Source organism: Euwallacea fornicatus, chromosome 17, assembly GCF_040115645.1.
Source record: "Euwallacea fornicatus isolate EFF26 chromosome 17, ASM4011564v1, whole genome shotgun sequence".
Taxonomy (NCBI): Eukaryota; Metazoa; Arthropoda; class Insecta; order Coleoptera; family Curculionidae; genus Euwallacea; species Euwallacea fornicatus.
In genome coordinates this window covers 2526409-2549925 of record NC_089557.1, presented here as the reverse complement: position 1 = coordinate 2549925, position 23517 = coordinate 2526409, and the positions used below count along the sequence as shown (strand labels likewise).

At 35.8% G+C, this 23517-nt stretch overlaps 7 protein-coding genes across 12 annotated transcripts; 3 read left to right on the top strand and 4 right to left on the bottom strand.

The window, feature by feature from the left end:
* Nucleotides 1–582: 582 nt before the first annotated feature.
* On the bottom strand, nt 583–4185 carry LOC136344387 (meiosis-specific nuclear structural protein 1). Of its 2 annotated transcripts, none has more exons than XM_066291805.1 (8): nt 3951–4185; nt 3605–3817; nt 3155–3268; nt 2552–2916; nt 1775–2314; nt 1634–1722; nt 1395–1554; nt 583–1343 (listed from the first exon to the last, which is right to left on the bottom strand). In XM_066291805.1, the coding sequence occupies exons 1-8, from the start codon at nt 4017–4019 to the stop codon at nt 1244–1246; spliced, it is 1650 nt and encodes a 549-aa protein (XP_066147902.1). In that variant the 5' UTR covers nt 4020–4185; the 3' UTR covers nt 583–1243. The 2 variants fall into 2 exon arrangements, with proteins under 2 accessions (XP_066147902.1, XP_066147901.1); XM_066291804.1 differs by having other exon boundaries at nt 1395–1584; nt 3951–4184.
* A 265-nt stretch (nt 4186–4450) lies between these two features.
* On the top strand, nt 4451–5815 carry LOC136344713 (cell growth-regulating nucleolar protein). The gene is made up of 3 exons (XM_066292425.1): nt 4451–4707; nt 4763–4994; nt 5261–5815. Exons 1-3 carry the CDS (start codon nt 4583–4585, stop codon nt 5735–5737), a joined length of 834 nt encoding a protein of 277 aa, XP_066148522.1. The 5' UTR covers nt 4451–4582; the 3' UTR covers nt 5738–5815.
* Nucleotides 5816–6011: 196 nt separating this feature from the next.
* Nucleotides 6012–9747, bottom strand: LOC136344710 (choline transporter-like protein 1). The gene is made up of 13 exons (XM_066292417.1): nt 8655–9747; nt 8481–8603; nt 8275–8423; nt 8139–8222; nt 8000–8090; nt 7847–7910; nt 7686–7794; nt 7410–7635; nt 7119–7351; nt 6810–7069; nt 6590–6756; nt 6443–6535; nt 6012–6387 (listed from the first exon to the last, which is right to left on the bottom strand). Exons 1-13 carry the CDS (start codon nt 8673–8675, stop codon nt 6172–6174), a joined length of 1836 nt encoding a protein of 611 aa, XP_066148514.1. The 5' UTR covers nt 8676–9747; the 3' UTR covers nt 6012–6171.
* A 125-nt stretch (nt 9748–9872) lies between these two features.
* On the bottom strand, nt 9873–11115 carry LOC136344716 (selenoprotein F). The gene is made up of 4 exons (XM_066292428.1): nt 10935–11115; nt 10752–10867; nt 10213–10388; nt 9873–10076 (listed from the first exon to the last, which is right to left on the bottom strand). The coding sequence occupies exons 1-4, from the start codon at nt 10974–10976 to the stop codon at nt 9925–9927; spliced, it is 486 nt and encodes a 161-aa protein (XP_066148525.1). The 5' UTR covers nt 10977–11115; the 3' UTR covers nt 9873–9924.
* A 127-nt stretch (nt 11116–11242) lies between these two features.
* Nucleotides 11243–12584, top strand: Uch (Ubiquitin carboxyl-terminal hydrolase). The gene is made up of 7 exons (XM_066292426.1): nt 11243–11398; nt 11467–11478; nt 11567–11695; nt 11756–11901; nt 11955–12114; nt 12168–12299; nt 12351–12584. Exons 1-7 carry the CDS (start codon nt 11366–11368, stop codon nt 12438–12440), a joined length of 702 nt encoding a protein of 233 aa, XP_066148523.1. The 5' UTR covers nt 11243–11365; the 3' UTR covers nt 12441–12584.
* Nucleotides 12585–13197: 613 nt separating this feature from the next.
* LOC136344711 (choline transporter-like protein 1) lies at nt 13198–18059 on the top strand. Of its 3 annotated transcripts, none has more exons than XM_066292420.1 (13): nt 13198–13504; nt 13699–13757; nt 13816–13944; nt 13999–14141; nt 15233–15328; nt 15396–15556; nt 15613–15721; nt 15778–15970; nt 16039–16271; nt 16328–16539; nt 16598–16773; nt 17286–17375; nt 17562–18059. In XM_066292420.1, exons 2-13 carry the CDS (start codon nt 13722–13724, stop codon nt 17694–17696), a joined length of 1713 nt encoding a protein of 570 aa, XP_066148517.1. In that variant the 5' UTR covers nt 13198–13504; nt 13699–13721; the 3' UTR covers nt 17697–18059. The 3 variants fall into 3 exon arrangements, with proteins under 3 accessions (XP_066148517.1, XP_066148515.1, XP_066148516.1); XM_066292418.1 differs by having other exon boundaries at nt 13198–13519; XM_066292419.1 differs by having other exon boundaries at nt 13198–13532.
* A 613-nt stretch (nt 18060–18672) lies between these two features.
* Nucleotides 18673–22721, bottom strand: LOC136344712 (uncharacterized). 3 transcript variants are annotated; one of them, XM_066292421.1, is made up of 9 exons: nt 22113–22721; nt 21847–21982; nt 21016–21197; nt 20699–20960; nt 20461–20645; nt 20296–20405; nt 20082–20244; nt 19736–20026; nt 18673–19522 (listed from the first exon to the last, which is right to left on the bottom strand). In XM_066292421.1, the coding sequence occupies exons 3-9, from the start codon at nt 21124–21126 to the stop codon at nt 18983–18985; spliced, it is 1662 nt and encodes a 553-aa protein (XP_066148518.1). In that variant the 5' UTR covers nt 21127–21197; nt 21847–21982; nt 22113–22721; the 3' UTR covers nt 18673–18982. The 3 variants fall into 3 exon arrangements, with proteins under 3 accessions (XP_066148518.1, XP_066148520.1, XP_066148519.1); XM_066292423.1 differs by lacking the exon at nt 21847–21982; XM_066292422.1 differs by lacking the exon at nt 21847–21982 and having other exon boundaries at nt 22558–22721.
* Between the last annotated feature and the right edge of the window lie 796 nt (nt 22722–23517).

Genomic DNA, 23517 nt, shown 5'->3' with positions numbered 1-23517 from the left:
CCACCTTACGGTATCAACTAAAGATATTTTGAGTTAGATAAAGCGCAAGACCATTTTGTTCCGCATGCGATCACTTTTTATGTAGGGTATAGGACAAGGAAAGCTGCAATCTGGACCAAAGTTAATAAATAAGACAACCTAACCCAACTTTGCAGTAATGCCAAATGTTTATTTTGGTAAAGTATTGAAAGAAATTAGTAAAGCGCAATGTTCCAGATAAGGTGTAGAAAATGCAGAAAAGTTATCGTAGTAGATACATCAAGTGAAACTCGAATAATAAATTCGCATGGAATGGCATTAGCTGAAAAGCCTAATAACTGCTTTGCTTCAGCTCAAGAACACTTGCTTTTCTTGAATGAAGAATGTTTACCCAGTTGGATAGCATCAAAAATTGAGGAAGTTGAATGGACTAGGGGCCGTTTATATTGTCCTCATTGTGAATCTAGATTGGGGGCCTTCGATTATATCTCTGGCAGCAAGTGCGAATGCAATGAAAAAGTTCTGCCCTCAGTGCATATTATTAAAAGCAAAATTGACTTGGTGAAACTCAACAGTTGATTAACACTCCAATAAAACAGCATATTAAATCTAAAACCTGTATATTAAAATGTTTGTATAAAATACAAATAATAATTGATATGGCAATATAAAACGACCACCACGTAAATACATAACATTTCCTATTACTAAAATATGTAAATGGGACAATATCACTCTAGCATTACGTCTATTCTAGTGTATAAATAATATATTTGAGCAGTATATTATTTGGTTTTGATATATTTGAATAAAATATTGTGTTAACACCTTTATATAAAATTATGTTATAAAGGAAAACATAATAAACACATAAACATTACTGTAAAAATAAATGCATCAAAATATCTATTCAATATAAAAAATGATATATTGTCAATGTTTAATTGCTGTCGTTAATATTAGTAGAATATCATCAAAATTACGAGTATTCTGAATTTTCTGATATAACAGTTAAAGCTCCTTTAAACATGAATTTAACTAAAATATTTCGATTCCCAAGGATATGTATATAATGTGATAATTGCTATGTACTTCCATATTTGTTGTTTTTTCATAGATTTTTGCCACCAAAATATTATTTTTTTAAATTCCAACTGTGATACGTAATTATGATTGTGCTTTTAGCATTTTTTTAGAACTGTCTTTAACAGCTACAACAATTGGAAAAAATTGGGAATTAAAAACTATTAATCTATCTTGCTTATCATTGCTGCTTACAGCCTCCTTCCTTATGCTTCTTTTTCTTCTTCTCCAGCGATGCAGTCCTCCTTTGGCCTTGAATAGGCATGTAGGGTGGTGCGGGGCTTCACAAAAAACAAAATAGTAACAATAAAAAAAAAAAACTTAAAACTCACCTATCTTCATCGTCATTCTCCGCAAGTTCCGCGGGAGAGACCAACATCCCTGGACTGCTGCTGGAAGTACTTGTAGTAACAGTGCTAGACGTGGTATCATAGCTGGAAGGAGGTCTATAGTTTCCTCCGCGTCGTGTGTATGTAGGATCAATGGCCATTGCTATATTCGAATGCATAGGAGAAGTCCCTCCTAAATCAAGATTGCAAAAAAGGATCCAAAAATGGCAAATTAAACTGACCTGAGAGATTGCCGCTGTTGGTATTAGGAGCTAATTCGCTTGGCTCCGGATCAGGCATTCGAGGTTTATTAATTCGATTATGCGGGGATCTGAATATGCATTTATAACCTTCTTGAATCAAATTCTACCATTACTACTTACCGTAACTCCAAGTGAGTAGGTCTACTCGCCCCGCCCAAACTTTTTTCTGGGGTTCCACCATTACTTCCTCCATTTACCACCTTCTTAGGACTGTATCCTAAACCACCCTGTTCTAGAACATCAGCTGGCAGACTATAGCTTATGTCCTCCTCATTAGGGTTTGGTACATTGTAAATATCCGGTACTGCGGCTATGTTTTTGGGCACATTTGAAGCGGGTTGACTGATCAAATCTGCGGGAAATGCATATGAGTCATCAGGCATTATTTGCCCTAGAGTTGTGGACGGTGGTGCGTTATCAATGAGAGATCCAGCCTCTTCTTGTTGCTGCTGCTGTTTTTTAGCTAAAGCTTTTTGTTTTGCCCGCTCCCGTGCTCGTTTGGCTTTAGCCCTTTCCCTTTCTTGCAATAGTTTTGCCAGTTCCTTGTCTTGAGCTTCAATTGCCAACATTCTGTCTCGATTTAATATACTGTCTTCAACATTTCCTTCTTGCTCTTGCAGTTTACGCGCTAGCTCTGCGTCTTTTTCTTCTTGAATATGCCTAAAATTAACGTAAGTATTTATTGTTTAATCAATTGGCGAGAGTCTAAAATTATTGGGATAAATAGTAGAAGTTAATATTTAATTCCAGTATTATTGGTACCTAAAAAAGTGGTATTTAGATTAGAAATTTTTATGTTTTTGTAATGATATCTGACCCAATAAATAATTTGATATGTTAGAGAGCCTTGTTAAGGACCCATTAAATAATCTTCAGTTTAATTTATTAAATAATTACCGTAGAGTGAGTTCATCCAAAGACAACCCCAACTCATCAGGAACCACTTCAATCCTATCCACATCCACCACTGGTTGCATTATAGGCTTATAGGGCTCAGTATAAAGCTCGGCACTATTAACGGCACTAATATCACTAAATTCTCTTCTCTCCCACTCTGTTGAATTCCTAGATAAGGCCGTTTCAAAAGGCAGCGGCATGACCAGTCCTTGCCGCTTTGGTGGCACGAAAGGCAAATTAGCTTGGTAGTTTGTGGGTGATGGCCTATGGGGTGAGTGTTCTTTAGGTATACGGGGGGGCAAGGGCATTGGTCTAATAGGCGACATGTGAACTGGTAGAGGGAGGTTTTGTTGATGTCTTTCTACCTGAAGGTTTGGATTTTATATAGTGCTAAAAGATCTAAAAACACCCATATATTTTTTTAAATAAGACGTTCTCAACTCAGGAACGCCTGCGAAGATTTACTTTTAATGGCATATTTGGATTATATTGTGGTTTGTTTTTATTTACATTATTTTAAGATAAATAAATATTTGGGGGTTCCCTTTTTTGTTGATGCCTTATATGTATATATTCAATGGAGTTGTTTTAACTGATTTTTACTTTAATTCTTTCTTTTTCCAGTAATTGCCTGGCAATGTCTTGGTCCCTGACTTCAATGGCTCTTTTCTTCATTTTTTCTTCACGCTCAAGTCTGTCTGCTAATTCTTTGGCTACCTGTAAATAAAATTTAAATCTTCACTATATAAGTAACCCCACAAATAAAATAATATTCATAAAATATTTTCCTTCACATCTTGGCAATACATCTAAGCTAACAATACAGGAATCAAATTAATCACCTTATTTATCAGCATTCCAAATCAGTTTTCTTCTAAATACCATATAAAAGTCTGAGTGAAAGTTAATTTAATCTACTTAGAGCAACATTAAAATATGCATATTTTAACTTACATATAAAAGAATTATATATTTGATGCATTACTGCATTTTAATGTTTCTGTGTTTTGTACTGAAACACTTATTTTGAATAGATATATTTTTTCTACCTACTTTTTGGTCATATTCTTCTTGTTCCTGCAACATCTGATGGTAAATAGCAGCTGCCTGCTCTGCCATCTCTTGCTCCTTGAGCTGCTCAGTTTTAGCTCGAGGAAAGTCTTCTCTAACTACAGCATTACGGAAACGATTTCCGGATAAATGATCTGAGAATTCTTCATTCTGTAGGCGTTGTGCTAAAGCTGAGTCTTCTCTGACCATCCATTCCTATGTATATTGAGAAAATTCCCAGCAATAACTACAGTGACATATTTCACCATATTGAATAGAATTTTTTTTTTAACTTAGGTTGAGGTATGTAGTTATGAGCTTGAGGCACAGAATTTGGGGCACTTCTTACCTGACAAACTTCCTGGACTCTTCCAGTTCTGGGCAGCGGCTCTTCTTGACCGTATCTGGTATTCGACATTATTGTCGTGTTTTATTTGGGCAACCCAAAGGTAAAAGAACTTATCTCCCGCATTTAAAATCCTGGAAATTAATTAACAAACCGTGTAATTTCCATTGTACAAGTCACCCGTCGCGAGAAAAACTGCATTTCCTTTCTTTAATTGGAATTCTTTGGCAGAAAGAGTTCAAACATGTCGAAAAACAGTAAGTATAACAGAGAAAACCGATAGGTAAACAAACAAAACAAGGAAAACTGACAGGTGCAAAATACGTAGTTTGACGTGAATGTCACAGCTGTTTGAAAATTACAGGTTACTTGCCTAATTATATGGGTTATATTTCTATCTTATTTTGACATAAGTGATAAGAGAAAGATAACTATACTGAACTAATATGTATATTCGACTGTTGATTTTTTCTTTTCTTGAAATTACTGATCTCAAACCTAACCTCATTTTTATTTGTTGTCGGTATTGTAGTGCTTCACACACGTGAAGAGTCAAAGGAAGGTTTGATGATTTTTAACGTTATTTTAGAGAATACCAGATAATTACAGTCACAATTAGTTTATTTGTATCAAAAATGGTTGTATTCACTTGTAATCATTGTGGTGAAACCCTTCATAAGCCTAAAGTTGAAAAACATTACCAGTTTCAGTGCAGAAACTACAAATCTCTGTCTTGTGTTGATTGCCTTAAAGACTTCAGGTATTTATGATTTCTCAAACTGTATTTCAATAAAACGTTGTCTTTAACACTTTAGGAATGATGAATATAATGTCCATACTAAATGCCTAACTGAAAATGAACGATATGCAGCAAAAGGAACTTACAAAAATGGCATAGTGAACAAAGGTGATGTGAAGCAAGATAATTGGCTGCAAATGATCCAATCCATCTGCGTTTATGAAAAAAATCTTAAACCTTCTCTCAGACAGTTACTAGAAACTATTTCAGAATACAGTAATGTTCCTAGAAAAAGAGCAAAATTTTTGGTAAGTCTTGCAACAGGCATTTCTTAAAAAGGACTTACAGTAAACCATAAACTGCAACCAATAGTGATTGAGGTACTTACTGTTAATAGGTTTGATATCTCATAGATATGCCTTTGAAAGTTCAATACCTACTTGAGGTTTTCTTTAATGTTGACCCTTTAGTTCACATTAAGGTGGGATTGTATTGACTGTTTTTTCATGAATTCATATTATTTATGTAATATGGGATTTTTATATTAATCTAATTTTTAATTTTTTTTCTTAAGAATTTCATTAAAAGCTCATCAGGAAATAGAGCTAATATGCGAGAAGTTGAAGAGATTTGGGATATTATTGAAAAATACAAAAATCAGACAAGTTTGACTAAAAATGTTGAGAATAAACAGAAAAATGATAATGTCAAAAAGAGGATTTTGGAAGATGAATCAGACAGTTTAGGCAGCAAAAAGAAGCCTAAAGCGTCGACTCAGAATGAAAGCAAAGCTGAGCAATCTCACGAAAATGGGAACACAGATGCCAGTGCAGAAGCTACCAAGTTTAAATATAAAGAAAAAGTTTTGGAAATTTTGGCGGAAAAACAGGATATTTCACTTAAAAAACTGCAAAAGAAAATATTAAAGCAGTATATTAATACTACAGGACTAAGTGATTGTGAAGAAAAAGTTGTTAAAAAGCTTAATAAAAAGTTAAGTAAGATCCCTAATATTAGTATCGAAGATGACAGAGTTAAGTTGCTGAACTAAGTAAATAATATACTTGTTACTAATTTTTAGGGGTTACACAGTATAAATAATAAATATAAAGCAACATTTCACGGTGGATATTTAGTAATTTTTAACTTTTTCCACAATTAAATTTGAGATATTACTAAAACTAGATTATTAAAATACTAATTAATTATAATTTGATTGGTTTATAAGTACAAAATATTCCTGTACTTAAACTCACTTTTTCTACTTTCGAAAAGTTAATATTGCCTTGGCATATTGGTAATGATTATAGACTAAAACCAACACCTCATCAAATAAACTTTTATTATTGAAATCGTATAAATGTAAGGAAATTGTACAAATTTGTGCGTTTGAAACATCACTCAATGGAAAAAGCCTGAATTTCCAAAAATCACAAAAGTTAAACAATTATAAAGATAAATCAACCCATAATTCTATCATTTTCTTTATTTCTCTTTATCCAATGTTCGACTTAAAGTCGGCAATGGCATTTCGTCAAACGGCACTGCATTATTCGTAGTATTTTTATCCAGACGTTCCAGGGCAATATTAGAGTTCTCTACAAATTCCATAAGCCCTCTAGACATGTAATATGGCTTAGAATTTCCATCGTTTACGCGACAATCCTCGCAGAAACATAAGAAAATTGTATCGATAGTCATCTAGAAAAAAAGGCAGTTTCGTGAACGAAGCTTATTCATATGTATGATAATTTACTTCATAAACAGTCATAAAGCAGTGAGAAATAAAATAGCTGAAGAGACCTATGAGTAATAATGGGACCCAGGCATGTTGTACACCTTCTTTATGCTACGAAAACATGTATAATATAATCAATAAAATTAAATATCAATCGCAAGAAACCTTCAGGAAATAGGCAGCAATAGCAACGCTGCAAGCCACGACAAGCACTTTCGACAGAAACAGCACAAAGTCCCCCACAGAGTTAATAGCTGCCACTCTCAAAGGATTAGAAACCAAGTGCTCAAAAGCCTGTTTTCCGGCTTTATAAAACGGATAACCGTACATGGCTAAAAACTTGTAATTCGCCCACACTCACACAAGCCAATTATTTGCTACTTACCAGTTATAATGTAAGCGTTTCTGCTTATAATGCTCAAAACTTTTTGCAATACCCATAAACAACAATGGCAAACCCATACGAGAATTTTAGCAGTTTGGGACTCTTTGTTGTCCTTAAGTTTGTTTTGCACCAAAGCCAAAAATGCTCTTAACATCTGGACTAGGGCGAGCCAAAAGGAACCTGTGGCCACAGTTCCTAGATGGTACCGAGTCAAATTGTAAAAGCTCTCTATTACTGGTGACGACAATTTTGATTTTTCTCTAAGATTTGCTGGTTAAATTAAAACTTTTATTAAAGATTATTTTCTACCTAGTGAAATACCACTTTGCCACAGCTCCAGCAATGACCATGTGCTGACACCCAATAACAAACTGAATCATCCATAACATAGCGAAAAAATTTACAACTTTAGCGGTTTCCATAAATCCGTCTTTTTTAAAATAGTAAATATTCTCGCGTTTAGGGCTCAGATGGCCGGCACTACTAATCCACAGGCAGAAGTAAATCCAAATTGCCAGAGTCGCGATTATCGATAGAAATGTCTGCAATTAATTATTTTCGTTTTATCTCTGAAAAATTTAGTGCATCGGATTTCCTTACTAAAAGCGGTACCAGCAATATAAAGGGCATCGCCGATATGGCTTTGCCAGCTTCTTTAAATAGTTGTATGACCAGCTTAATTCTTTTAACGAGCACCAGAATAACCAACAGAACGATTACACTGACGCAAGTAGCGGTAATAGCCAGACCTAAGTAAGTGTAGACTTCGCGTTTTTGAATTTCTGAATCGAGTTTCTGGAGATCTTTAAGTTCTTTCCAAGACATCCTGGAAAGTTCGGCTGTAAAAGGAGATATTTGAGTGTTGCGAGATTGTACCAAAGGTATATTGAAGCTCCAATGCAGGCAAGTACCACTCCTAATAGTATCACCCAGACTAGAAAGCCTGCCAGAAACGGGAAGAGAAAAAGAAGAACTAGTGACATTCCTGCAATTTTTGTTATGTAATAGGAAGTTGTAATCTTATTTTTAGGGGTTACCTAATGATATTAGACACATATAAATGAGTACTTTCCAGTATAAATCAAAATCTTCGGTCATTTCCTAAAATTGTATTAGTTATTTATATGCAGGAGACTGGAAAGAGACTTCAGTCCAGTGTAAACAGAGGGCTTTCATCCGAGTATACTCACAACAAAAAAGTCTCCCAAACCAGTTTTCGTGAAGAATTTATCCAGTACAGTCTTTTTGTTGGTAGGAATGCACCGGTTAAGAAACACTTTACTAATGAAATTAGTTTTAAATAAGAAACATTAGGTAGGCATTACTTACTATCCTTCATAATGGCTGCAGTTATTGGTGCAAATTCTATCAAACAGTTTGGGTTGTTCTGGTTTGTAGTAAACTAAGTGATAACTGAAAGGAGATTTGGATAAATTGATCGGTGAAAGTATATTGATTTTCTTGCCTTCCGAAGTTTTTTTCATCAGTAGTTTTATAACAATTTTCTAATTTATCAACCTTCCGCTTATCTCCACAAACCGTGCCACAGTTATCATATCCATAAATAATTCTGCCTATATTGCCATGATATACGCAATACACAACGAGAAAACACTGTAAAATTGAAGTTATAATGAAATTTAAAATTTTCTCTAGTTTCCACTTTCTCACCACAAGACTTAAAAATATGGCAAACACAGTTAGGAAAAATACATCAGTAGTTTTGCGATTTTTGACAGGAACTGACTGGAAGTCTAACTCTGAGCCTGGCTTAGTCTTCTGATATTCTTCAAACTAAAAGGAGGAAATACAGTAAATTAATTGATAAATAAGAGAATCACTAACCCACTCTTGTAACCTTAACATTGTGCCCTGAAACCGTATTATCACCAAACCCAATAAACGAATTAATAAAATTTATAACAATATGTGCGTGTTGCAGATGTGACGCGTGAGGAATCCTCATTAAGAACACAAGCAGTGCCGGTGGTCGAATCACACTTTCATAAATATATCTTGAACACTGTGGTTTCATGGAGTGATCATTAAAGAAAGTTTCAAGCAGGCGTTAAAGCCTCAGAAGCATGTTTTGGATAAGTTCATCTATATCTTGTTGTTTCTTCAGATCTTCAAACCTGCTACTACTATGAGTGAAAAAAAATGATCACAAAGAAAAAGTAACGATTTAATTACTTTGTAAATAACATAATAAAATATTTGGTGCTGTACATGCACGCCAATGATAATTAAAGGGTGGTAATTTGCCAATTTCCCTGAAAGCCTTTTTAATTATCACTCACCTGCGAATGGTCAAGAGGGTGTATTTTGTCGTTCCTACCAGACAAACCTCCCATATTACAATAGTAATGAGTTAAAGACACACTTCACTATGTAACTTTCTTATGGAAACACACGATTATCTCTGTCTCGTGCAATTGACTTGAAAGAAATTTCGTGCACTGTCTGATAAATTATGAAGAAATAACTAGCGCCGTTTCCCCCATTGCGCTTCCATTTTTCCGGAAATCTATAGGGGTTCGAATCTTTTGTTCGATCTGAAGTACTTATACGGACATAAACAGCCACATGCGTTTAATAAAAGCACTCCCAGAATAAATTTTTAACGGGGTGCATTACCCTTGTTTCATTCCTAGACCGAGCAAAAGTGAATTTTTAATGAGTAACGTCTAAAATTAGAGCCCGGAGTGTCGAAAATAATATAAACATAGTTGAAAAGCTATTATAAAGCAAATAACAAAAAAAAAACATCCTTATTGGCGTAACTTCCGTGAGAAAATTAATTTATACAAAAATACAAGTCGCATATAACCGCACGTGGAAAAGCGATGGACTGACACCATTATCTGATATATGCTAGCACTTTAACGCCCTCACATATGGACATAAACAATTAGCGGGGGTTGCTAGGACAACCCGACTAAACCGGGGCGCGAAGTAGCTCGCCCTTAACCCTGGTATTTTTATGGAAATAGAGGTAATTGGGTCGGCATAAATCATTAATGAAGGTTTAACTTCCCAGTTGGGTAATTGAAAAACCACATGGTAGCGGAAACTTTCCCTTTTTCTGTATTTTTTTTTCACACCGAATAAGAAACTAAATATGATTTGTTTTCAAATAATCCCTTTCATCATCGTCTAGATGGGTGCTTAAAAATTCGTCCACTGAATCAGTGTTCCACTTCTCAATTGCCACAGTTTCTAGGAGGTGACCGTCTTTATCATAAAGTTTAATTATGGGATCCAAACCTGCAATTAAATGCAATATTTACTTTTACCACTACACCAACCAATTATACACTTTACAGTATGTAATTGGTGTATGGCTGTTTTAGCATAAACAAAAAAAAATGGGAAAATGAATGTCTTTTCTTAATCAACTTACCTCTGACGTATTTGATTTGAAGATTTGAAAATTTGGCTGGTCTATCACTTTTAATAAAAGCTTGAATTTGAGGATATGCTCCGAATTTACAAGTGCAGACCTCAAGCACGGCTTTGGCGTATTTTTTATTTCCTTGTCCATTTTCGTCTGAACTGCAGCATTCCTTGCAGTGGTCTCTAAAATTATCACATAAAATAACTGCTGTTCATGACAGATTACTTATTCTCTATATAGAGAGTTTTTCATATCTAAAGAAAAAAATTGTCTTAGTTGATTTATAAAGCAAAATTTCTATGTTAAAGTCCTCTACCAAAAGTGCAGCGATTTGAATACAATGCAGCACTGCTCAATGGTATTAACTAATTTGGAATGCTATGCTCACATAGCCATAAGTGGATTTCTAGTTTTGGATTGGCACTACATGCCAACTCAAATTTTGGTAAACTTCTCGGACTGATCCTCCAAACATAGGGATTTTCAATGATTTAACACATATTTGAACCAGTAAGACTATCATAGTTAATAACAACACTACTTACTTTAAAAAACCCAAATCAAATTTAGGCAGTTGCTCACAAGATGAGCACAGTAAATTAGCTTTGTTGAAGGCTAGACTCCAGCAGTCCTCCGATGAAAATTCAGCTATTATCGTTCCCTGAAAAACCAAAAGAAAGTTATGTCTTGATAATATATTACCAATGCTGGGACAGTTTATTCCTTACAAATGATATGCTTAGAAGTATGGGAATTGTTAATAAATACATATTTATTTAAGCTTAATAAATAGGAAACTTTCGTAAATCTTAAACTTATTAAGAATTTATTGAACAGAATGTAAAAAACGATGAAAATAATATAATTTAATAACCTCACTCGTGAATTGACAAGTTAAATATGATTTGACAACAGAAAAAAACAAGAGCAAATAATGACCAACAGCAATTAAGGAATAAGGAACATAAATTCTGATTGGTCTATTTAGACACGTGTTCTTCCTCCACCTCCTCTAAATAAATAAATGTCAACGTCAGTGACTGCAAATGTAAACAAACGGCACGGGCTGCGGTTTAATCAACTTCTTGCTAACCGAAGGAAGAGAAACCGGCAAATTATTTAAAATTTAGTAGTCATTTGGACCATAAAGTAAGTTATAATGGCTCTATTACCCTTAGAATCAAATCCAGACGTAAGTAGATACCACCTTAGCATAAGAAAATTAACGTTATTAATAAATTTATAATTCATTGTTTACAGGTTATGACCAAGGTAAAGTACCCCTATCTTCAAAGCCATCGCCGTATCACGTTTCTTTACAAACATGTTTACAAAAATATCTAATTTTTTTCACACACAGTTTATCCACCTCTTGGGTGTTCCTGATAAATGGAGCATAGTGGATGTCTATGACTTGGAACCTGATGCTTTGGTTTGGGTGCCCCAGCCAGTAATAGCCCTAATTTTGCTGTTCCCCTGCAGCGATAAAGTAGGTTCCATGGGTATTTGAGATTGCATTCATTTAATTAAATCACGATTGGATTTTCAGTTTTATGATCATGCCCAGAAGGAAGCGGAACAAATAAAGGAAAAGGGCCAAACTTTAGCAAATGATCTTATTTATATGAAGCAGTATGTTTCCAATGCTTGTGGGAGCATAGCTTTAATTCATTGTGTAGCAAATAATGCTGACAGGTATCTATGAGATTATTGCTTGTGTATCTAGACATTTTGTTAACTTTTCTTAGACTTGACCTCCAGGATGGTGTGTTCAAGAAAATCTTAGAAGAGGCAAAGAATTTAACTCCAGAGGAGAGAGGGCAGATGCTTTCACAGAGCAACAGCAATTCTGAGGCTTATAAACTAATAACTGCCCATCAAGAGTTGGCAATGGAAGGCCAAACTGAAGTATGCTCAGTTATGATTTTATTTTTTTGGGTGTTACATATTGATGGGTTTAGGTAAACCCCAATGAACAAGTAAACCACCACTTTGTAGCATTAGTACAAAAAGGTGGTTTCCTCTATGAGTTGGATGGCAGAAAGGAATTTCCAATAAACCATGGTCCAACCAATGAAGAGACGTTTTTACAGGTAAAGTTGAAGGATACATAATAATAACTTGGGAAAATTTTTCATTTATAGAATGCTGCCAAAGTGTGTCAGGAATTCATAAAGAGAGACTCCGAGGATGTAAATTTCACAGTTATGGCACTTGTTCAGCATGATCAATGAATGGTTCTCAAACAGTTTCGCAAAATTGCGCATTTTGTTGAATTATTTATATTTATTTCACATTATAGTTTAATTTGAACCTCAATTTGCCTGAAAAGTGTAATTGCAGATGTAAAATATATCATTACCGATTTTTTTCAAGAAGTATTGGTTTTCTTATGCAGAATGTTACGCCGTACCTACGTATTTTTTACTTTAATCCTAGAAAATATCAATTATGTCCTAAAAAGCAGTTTTTAAAATTCATTCATTCTAATCTGCAGTGTAGTAAAATTCAATGTTTATATAGGAAATTTAGCAATATTGGAGATCCAGAAAAACCAACGCAGCATTTTGATTTCCTTTTTTGTATTAATTAAAGATATTTAAATGTCGCTTGTTGAGTTTTTTCTCCGGGAGCCAAACATTCGGTTTTGGTTAATTTCGATTAATCCCTTTACTTAATTATATTTTAGTTATATAAATACGATTGCTACATTGTGCGGACAATTTTTTATTAGATCACCACAATATCAAGAAAATTGCTCTGAAACTCGGGGAAAGATGATGATTTTCGAAAATCGAAACGTTGGTTTTCAAGTATGATATAGCTACGCAATAGAATAAAAAATGTACTATGATGAAGTTAAACTTCGCGCAACTTTATCTCAATTTAACCGATCTCGAACCTTTCGCCGATACCGAGATCCTCATGGTTGAGTTACAAAAGCGGACACCCTGTATTTATTGAGGAGACATAGAAGGGTACAGTACTGTACAGGTAGTAGTATTGCTTGGTCTGAGCAAAAGTTTTTTTTCATTCAGTATGCATAACATTTTATCTTAATTAACCAGTACAACAAGTTAATAACAGATAATCTTCCCAATTACGGTCATCTGTAGGAAGCTCTGAAAACATTAGTTGTGGGTGGCTTATTATTGCTTATGGTTTGTTACAGTTTTTAAACTTCAATTAATTAGGTTCCACCAATAGGGTTTACCTAGGAATCTGCATAATAATTATATTCTCTTAAATGAGGACTGTTGTCATTGTTAAACTTAATCATCAATAGTGTTGATACAAGGTGTGTGTTTCAAAGGTACGGATCGAGGGTAAATACTTGATTTATAAATTTGCTAGGGATTTTAGTAAAAATACTATCAATTGACTTAATTAACATAATTTAAATGCTTCGTGGATGCTTATCTTGGTGTTTTTTCTCAACGCCTAATAAAATTTAAAATTTAACGTTCTATTTCTATGAACTCTGATTTTCAGGTCTGGAAAATCCTGAAAACTGAATGGGGATATCATGCAGTTTATCTCAGCTCCAAGAGGCAAGATGGCATATTATAATCAACTTGTTCATGGCTAATTAACTCTTCATCATTACAGTTGGGCGCGTTCAAAAATCGTGCAACGGACTCCCTATTGGGGGATATAGATATTCCTGAGAAAGAAGAAAATAGAAGACCTACTAACGTGAAATGTCTGGTTATCTTAGGAGCCCTACTAGTTATTTTCGTAGGTCCAATCCCTTTAATTTGAATCTTCCTGCTATGGTTATGTTCGTTGTAGCTCCCCTTCGTTATTTACACTTTGTGCTACGCGAATTTTGCGAGAATCTTCGACGGCTACGATAAATGTGGTAATATTTGCGGAAGGGATAATTCTCATTGGGAGGGCATTGAATGCTCTGGAAAAGACCTAAGGGCATATCCGTAAGTCGCTTTAAAAAACACGATTTCTCAGGGATACACTGCTCAAAATGATCTAGGGAACAAGGATAATTCTTCATATTTGATATACCTGTGATAAAAAAATGCCGATACCTCATTTTGAATATCTTGCACATTTTCTTAACAACAAATTGGAGATATGGCCGAAAGATCTATCGGTACGTATGCTAGGACAGTAGTATTAAATCGTTTTCTGTTGCTTCAAACTAGGCGTACAAGAACAGATATCGCTAGGGATCTGATTGAAAATTTACTTGAGGTACCCGTGGTGCTGATTTCGGATAAAAGTGCTAGAAATGGATTACATAAACCTGGTCTCCCTCTTGTCACCCAATACGGGCCCCTGCATCACGTCGAGGAAATCGCGCCCTACACGTTCGACTTGGGCGGTGGAATAGCAACAATGAGATCTAGAAGAATGAGCCAACGTGTTGAGCTATTCACACATAAGTCTCCGTTTGAAGAATCGTAAAATTTCGAAATTACCAAAAAAATTCTGCAAGCGGTAGGGTCCGTAGATATGATTGAATTTATAAATTCATTAAATAATGAGGAAACCGAACGGAACTCTTCTAAAAATCAAGAGATAAAAAATTTAGATAATACATTGAAGAACTTAAGAAAAATATTACAATTCACCAGTGGAGTACGTGCAAATTTTTCTAAAGAATTTTATTTACCAAGACCTCAGAAATATACTACTTTGTATAATAGTTGGAGACAATCTGCTCTTGTATTACGCGACAACGGTTACCTAATAGGTATATAAAATTTGAAACTTCTCTTTGTAGTAAGTTAGGTACCATAAAATAAAAACTTTATTTTTTCTTGACATTTAACACCCTGTAGCACCGATACCGATCGAGATCGGACACATGCTTATATGAACTTTTTTCTTTATTTTGTACTAGAGAATACATATCTCAAATGGTGCTGCGCAATTCTTAAATATCCTGTATAAAAATCGTAGCCAAAAGTACGCTTGTTCCTTAGATTATTATGAGCAGTGTATCGGAAATACGATCTAATTTGTGTAAATTTTATTCACATTTCTCTTGCAATATTTTGCGTAGCTACTTGGAAATCGAGAGCAAATACACAGGTCCCACATTTAAACATAACTTTAGAAGACAAGAAAGGCAATGCGTTTCTTCATGCAAAACGGATTAGTAAGTGTTCCTTGCACAAGCTCCGAGAGAATTATTAAAGCAGTAAATATTTTCCTTCCATTATTAGTACTCTAATGTTTGGAAGGTGCGTAAACAAGTTAATGGAAAACGATATGAGGTCAGTTGGGAATAAGCTCTTCACAGAACCGAGGTTCCATGAGAAAGATCTTGCCCTGTACTTCTTAAGCATCAAATGGCAGCTTATCATTTCATGCCTTCTTTCAGTCTGTAAGGGAAATTTCTAAATAATTTGTCTCTTACTGCAATTTTTGTATTGTCTTCAGTGGTCTCCAGTGTTATGATGTTCTTATTCTGCCATGCTTCAAGCTTGGCAATATGGGGGTTGCTGATGGGTTGGTTCTTAGCTTCAGTGCTTTTGACCATTGCCTTTTGGTGTGTTAGAACTCTGACTGATAGCTCATATTTTAATTCATTTTTATCTATTTTAGGAGTTTTTATTTGACTTTACCCGATGGGGGAGCATTACCGCTAATCTTTGGAATCCCTCTGACCATGCTCCCCTTGATTTTAGGCATAGTGTTCTTCATGTGCATGAGCAAGATAAGACTCATAATTCTGCTTTTCAAAGAGACGACAAAGGTAGTTTTCGATATTCCTAGATTGGTCGTTGTACCTTTTGTGGTAAGAACATTTGTGTCGAAATTATTGCATGTTTTGGTTGATAGGCACCGAGCATTTTTTCCCTTTAGTGCGTCATAGCCGTCCTAAGTCTGCTCTTCATCTTTAACATCGTGCTAACCGCTATGATTTCTGCTGGCACTTTGAAGAAAACGTGGCAGGAGTTTTACGCCTATACGTGGAACTTTCCCATGGAGATAGCCTTCATCTACAACTTGTTTGTCTTTATTTGGCTCTTCTACTTTCTGATAAGCATCCAGGATATGGTCATTGCGGGTGCTGCATCCAAATGGTACTTTAACAGGTAATTTACTTTGGGATGTATGGCTGTTACAGACTACATTGGTACGAATTTCACAGAGATAAGAGTTTGATTAGCAAACCAATTAGACAATCTATTGGAATCACCTTTAAGTATCATCTAGGATCCGTTGCTTTAGGGGCGTTGTTGAATATTATATTCCCTGTGATCCTGCTAATTATGGGCTTATTGAAGCTTTTTAAGGCGTTTAATTTCAAGAAGACGGGGGGACTTTTTACTATTTTGTTGACCAACGCCTGTATTGTCACCGGTAATATATGATATTGCTATTCATTTTCTCGAACTGAGGTCTTTCATAATTGGAATAGCAATGCATGGTCGGCCTCTCCTGAGGTCCGGCGAACGGGCTGCCAGGTTGATTATTCAATATTTGGGGGACATCATCGTAGTGAACTATGTTGCCGATTTCGTGCTGCTACTGGCTAAGTTGTTCATCGTTATTGTCAATTTGCTGTTGGCTTCTAGAGTTTATAGTATAGCACCGGTAAGTTTGTTTCTTTTTTTCCTATTGAAATATCGTATTTAGTTCTGTTAAGTATGTTTTTTATTTTTCCACTTTTACCCCAAAAATCCCCCAAACATAACGATGAGAATGTTGAAAGATGTATTTTCTTTTTGAAACTTTCTGGTTTCAAACATTTTTGTAATCGGTTTTACTTTAAAAATAACGCAAATGGAGCGTTCACCAAGTGTCAAGAATAACGAGGTTCGAATAAATTTTTGCTCGATAATCTTGTGCAGTTACCAGGGCCGGCCTTAGCTAGTCTAGCATCCTGGGCGAAATTTTTAATCACTGCCTTCCTTTACTCAAGAAACCCCGCTGACCAGGAAAGTCCGCCGCTCTCGACCGTCGCCCAACCTCACCCCCTTAGAAAGGCGGTACCGACCGTTACTATTACTTTGGGTCTATGAAATTAGAATGAACAAACTCAGCTGTTGATCATTAATATTTTGGCTTGATTTAATTTTAATTTTGAAATTAATAAAATCTTCTAGGGTTCCGTTTACGACAGCGACTTCATGTCCTATATCATTGTTGCAGTTGTCTCGTTAATCGTCTCAACCGTATTCTTTGGAGTATTCAAGGTATTTAATTTATAATTTTATATATGTATTTCTAATCACAAATATAATAGTAAAAATTAACCAGAAAATCAAAGAAATTTAACGATAAAGTGAATCAATATAGTGCTGCAGAGCCGATCGAGAAGGGCCAGTTTCTTTGATTTTTGCATATTTTCGTGTCTAAACTCAATAAATCGTTTTCATTAGATTACTGCCAACACATTTTTTATCTGCTATTGCGAGGACAGTCTCCTGAACGATGGCAGGGTCCGACCATATTTCATGACCAGAAATTTAATGAAATTCGTGGAAGAAACGAAAAAAGTTTATGATGAAAAGTAAGAACAAATTCGGCGGATGCGCCTCAAAGTGTAATGTAAAGGTAACATGCAACATTATTGTAATTAGTTAAAGAATAGTTCGTTAATGCCCATTTTATGAACACAAAATCCATTTTTGACTTTGGCCAATTTTCAAAAAGTTGGTTACAAATACTTAAGAGCCCGAAACAATATTTTTGAGATATATTTTAATAATCGGGAATTATTGGTGACACTCCAAGAGGCCCAATAAGGGGCTCTCAGCACGTCGAATTTGTGCTTGAGCTTCACTCCTGTTTCCATCATGCAACTAATATAGCTACCTTTTAAGTATTTGTAACGTCAGCACATATATGTAAGCTTGGTAATAAAAAATGTAATTCACCATTGCCCAACTGTTACTTCTCCTGAATGCAACCGCTCAATTATCGTTGTCCAATAAAATTCGGTGATGAACTTGTGGACTAAAATTTTTGTCATCTTATCGATAATCACAAATTAATTCTTCGGTTAACAAACAAGTAAAATGTAGTCACAATAATCTGTGAATATTGCAAATTTCCATTTTTTCGAAGGTCAAAAACTTCAGCTTCTTTAAACCTGAAGGTGGCATCAAAAGTACTTTCAGAAGCGTTATATCCCCTACATTTGCGAATGAAAGAAACTTTACCATTTCCTCTAACTATGGAGGTCTCGGTTATAGATATTCCCAACAGCTTTCCATGGAAATCCTGGTGCTCGACAGGTTTTTCTCGAACAAAGAGCCAGAGTTTAATACTCCATTCACAAGGGTAGTGTTTTTGAACCAGTTCCCAAGAACGATCTTTGGAAATATTAAAGTCTTTATTGCGGGAACAGTTTCTGAAAGGTAAGGTTGAATATACCAGGAATTTGGACGGTATAACTGCCAGCAAGGATTTAAATTACCACCCTTAGTTGCAAACTGACCAAATATAGGGGTCACGTTGCATCTTTGTTAGCCACAAGACAATGAGATATAGCTAATAAATTGACTTTTATTTCCAACGAGGACACAACAGTCATCACATGAGTAACATTTCCCTGTAACAGGTGCAGGCTTGTAAAAGCAAGTAAATGCACATAAACGTCTTTTTCTAGGACGCTAGTAGGTTTTTACCCTTAATAACAAATTTCTTCTGAACCTTCAATAGTTCTGTCAGATATAAAGATATTTCTAAAAACTTTGCCGATATACAAAACTCCATCGGGAAAAAGAAGCTTCGGTATTTTTCAGTCTCTTTATCACTACCAAATAATTAACTTAATTATTACTAAATCTCAACAAATTCAACGAACAACCTCATTGCCAATTTTCTTGCTAAAGTGCTCCCTTATCCTCACCCTCTTCACCTTCCCGGTCCTAGTCTTGAAGGGTATCTCTTCCACAATCCAAATTTTGGACCTAATTTTGTTCTTTTCCGATAACTTTTCATTGGCATACTTCCTCAGCTCGTCTTCGTCAATATTAAATTTTGACTTCAACGTTACAATAGCAGCAGAGTGGTTCCTATCCATCTCGTGAAAGATATTGAAAGCCACCGCGTCCTTCACTGCTGGGTGAGTTAGCAGGGCCCGCTCTATGGTAAGAGGACTTACTTGGTAAGTTTTGTATTTGAAGGTGTCGTTAATTCTGTCCGTCACGAACAGATATTGGTCATCGTCAAAGTAGCCGAAATCGCCCGTTTTGAGGAAGCCTTCATCGTCGAAGGGGGATTTAATGAAGTTGCAGCAACTTTGATGGTACCCTTTCATCATGTAAGGGCTTCTGACTAGTATTTCTCCTGTCTCGTTGCGGCCCAGCACGGCCCCATTTTCGATATCTACAATCTAATTAATAACGATTAGGTTTTGTTATAGTTTCATATAAGGTTTAGTTATTTGGATTAGGGCGGAAAATTATGTAGGGCAACCAGCAATATAGGTAGACCACCTTGTAAATTCCCAAGCATCATATTGGTGCCAATTTGGTCATTTTTTGCTTATATAATAAGCAAAAAATCTCCATTTTCCAACACGTAAAGCTGCAGATGAAACTCCTACCTTAGCTTCCACATCAGCTATCAACTTTCCAGAAGCCAAAATCTTGTTTTCGTAAGCCTCAACATCTCGCAAATCGAAGGCAGACACTGCAGCACATTCACTGGAACCATACCCGATGGTCACTTTGGTGTGGGGCAGTACTTCCCTCACTTTCCTCAGCTGGGCCGGATCCATAGGAGAACCGCCTATTATAATTGAATAGAGGCTAGAGGTGTCGTGCTTCGCTATAGTTTCCGGGGACAGATTCGTTATATCGTAGGTGTAGGTGTTGGACATGAAGGCAAATGTTATCTATGAATGAAATTCAACAATGTCTACCTTATACGAGGATGGTGAAGGTCAGTACCTTGTATTTCTCGATAATGTCCAGAAGATTTGATGCGGGGATTTTGGGGGCTATAACCTTAGTGCCTGCATGGGACAATGTTACTCCGGTCAACAGAATAGCAGATATCCAGTAAAGGGAGGCGAAGTGTGTTATCACGTCGGGCTTTAGATTATCCATTTCACTGCAAGAAATTCGTGAGAATTTTTATTTTACTAATATTCATTAAGCTTACTCTACTAAACACTTAAAGCCATGTAGGACTCCGTAATGGGATAAGGGTATTGGCTTGGGAAGACTTGTAGTGCCGCTGGTGAAGACATAGATAGCAGTATCAAAGGGGTCCTAAAATTACTTCTCATATTTACTATCACTGAGGCTGAGGGCGTCTCCTCCTTACCCCGGGATAAAGCTGGAATTCTCTCTCCTCTTCAGGATTAGACGGGGCAAACTCCTCCACTCTCTGGGCCTCTCCTTCGCTCTTGGTATTTTCTCCAATGATAATAAGCCGTATCTCGTGACTTTCATTAACAGTTTTCTTTAGTTCCTTACGAGCCTGCATTATCGTGTTTATTGATTTATGTTCTGCAAATTCGAAATTTCACATATAAGTTTTAGTAAGTGACCTGGGGACTCACCGCTGAAAATAATTTTTGGAGTTGTGTAAGATAGGGCCCCGGCCATTTCTTCCACGCTTTCTAGTGGGTCTAGGGAAGTGGCACTTGCACCCAAAAAGATGCTAGCTAAAATTGGGATTATATTGTGTATAGTGTTTTCGGAACAGACCATTATGGTGTCTCCAGGTTGGACCAAATTATGCCGTTTCAAGGCGCAAGCCAACCTCACGGCTCGTTGTTTGGTCTGAAGATATGTTTCTCTTTGGTCAGTGTCCGCCTCTATCTATGGGTTAAAAATTATCCGTTTAAAATATCCAGAAAAATAATTTGAAACTTACCTGAAACACTTTATCCGGATATTTTTCACATAAATCAAAAAACAACTGCCCTATAGTCTTGAGAATTTTGGGGCACTTTCCGGGAGGCCCCCGAATGATCTTCTCTGTCATTTTCAGCAACAATTGTTAAATACTTTGGTACGCTCGTTAACTCATTAAAGTGGCAATTGCACGGTTGTTGGCTGTAACGCATAGGAACATATCAATAACGGATCTATATATAGAAATGGTAAAAAATGAAGAGAATAAGTCTACCAGTACCGTGCTGGTGGGCACTGCGATAATGGTTGCTATTTAATATAAACACAAACTCGTTTGAGGATTAAAAAATCAGCTACATGGTTGGTGTCGGCGAAGGCTCGTTATAATTTATAGGCCAAGCTGGTGGTAATGGTTTTCAAAGAGGTCAAGTTCGCCTAAGAACCTTTTGGCAGTGTTGGATGTCATTCAGATCTTTTTGGATAGTGCGTGATTATTTAAGTAGTAAAGTGTCCCAGGGCGTGTTTTTGTCGTCGTGTGATCATAAATTTGGACTAGAAAAGCATCAGTAATTGAGTGCGTAGGAGGTAATCAAATTGACGGCCTGATTAGCATGGGAGATAAAGCAAAAACTAAGTAACACATAAAAATAGTAGAAAAACAAAACACTAAAATTTCGAATCAGTTTTTAAAAATGTGCAAAAATTACATTAGCTAATGGAGTTTAAAAATCTATGTTTTATGGCACTTTGAACGCATTTTCACAGAAAAGAATTCCCCCGCGAACATATGCGCAACATCTGGCTTTCTCTGGACCATCTATCATAAGTACGATCAGAAAAACTCGCTCACCTTAAAACTTGAATATCATAAAGAATAACGCTTCAGCATCATTCAGATCTTATCTGAATAACCTCAGGCAATTTTATTTGCTGAAGATATCATTAGGGTCGGATTAGATAATATATGCCCAGATCACGCGCGTAGACTGCAAGGAAACAGAAATTATGTCACAATGTGAGGGCATACCCGCATTCGAGTTTAATCTCCCAATTCAAACTAATCGGTTAAATCAAACTGAATTGTCTTTTAATAGTTTAATAAACTGTTTTACCAACCTTCAGCGTCTATTAGCAAACCCCAGCTCCGGAGTAAATAACTATTGAATTTTAACATAAAGAGTCGAATATAAACATTGCGGGACTCGTATATTCGTTCGTTTTCAAGAGAGAACTCCTCCTTTGAGCCCCCAAAATATCAGTTTACCGGGTGCGGATTATAGCTATCCCCGTTTAATTTGCGCAGGAACTTTCGCCTGCAATCCACCACCACCCCAGTTTGCGGGAATCATTGATTTTTGGGGCTAAACGCCTAAAGATAACGCGCAGTGCTTCTTGCTATTTTCCTTTAGGAGATCAATTGCACTTTCTTAATTTATCGAATGCACGTAAAAGAGTCAATTGATTTTTACTAGTAGGTGCACCTGGCTGCTTCTCATTTCTCAAGTGGGTTTGATTTATTTCTGGTTCCTTTCCAATTTTGTTTGGATAAGTAGGTACTTACGCTATTGGCACGTAATAAGTATATTCCGCACTTCAACCACAAGGTTCCTTTTCACACACGTTTAGTTAATTTTCACGCGTAGATAACACTATGGAATACCAATATACGTCTATATACTACAATAGAGTTCGACATTCTGATAACATATACTGCCTTGTATCTGAGTGCAACCAAGCTGTAAATTAAAATAATGTAAATATTTACTCGCGGAATTTAATGGGCGCTTTTATTCATATGTAGAATCGCACTAATTGCGCATTGTTTTCGTTTTAGACTCTAGTAGGGATGAAAGAGTGCCATAAGGGCCTTCTGGGTAAGATTAGTTAAATTACACGTTTTCGTGCGATGAAGTTAATTTCAGATTTTATGCTATATTTAGAACGAAATTTGTCGAGATTTAAGAGAAAATGGACAATTTTTAAATGTATTTCCAGCTATATGCGAAAAATTTTGCTTAGTTGTTTGATTCTTTATCAAATGGATAACGAAAGAAAGGGCAGTTCAGATAAATCTGTATATACGTTAAATGTGTTTTTGTTATTTTGTTTTAATTTCTCCTTTTTTAATTTTTTTTAATACTGCTTAATGCTTGTTCTGGACAATATGGAGAAGGAAAACTTTATAGATGAACAAATTGCATGCGAAGAAACAAACAAACAGAAATATGATTAATTTGTTTTCACTGTGTAAAAAACGGAAAATAAACAACTGGGTAATTTGCATATATTTGTGAAATAGTCAATAAACAGCTTAGATCAAGGTTAGCAGTATATAAGCCTCCAAGGTGTTATTGGCCATGAGTAAATATTTTCGTTTTCGTAGTCATTACTGAACTATTGACTCTTGGGAAGAATTTTTACTTGATTTTAATGTGGCAATAACAGGACCAATGAGGGGCGGTTACGAAAGAAAGTTCATGATTTCTAATACCTATGCATATGCCATTATCAGAACTGTAGT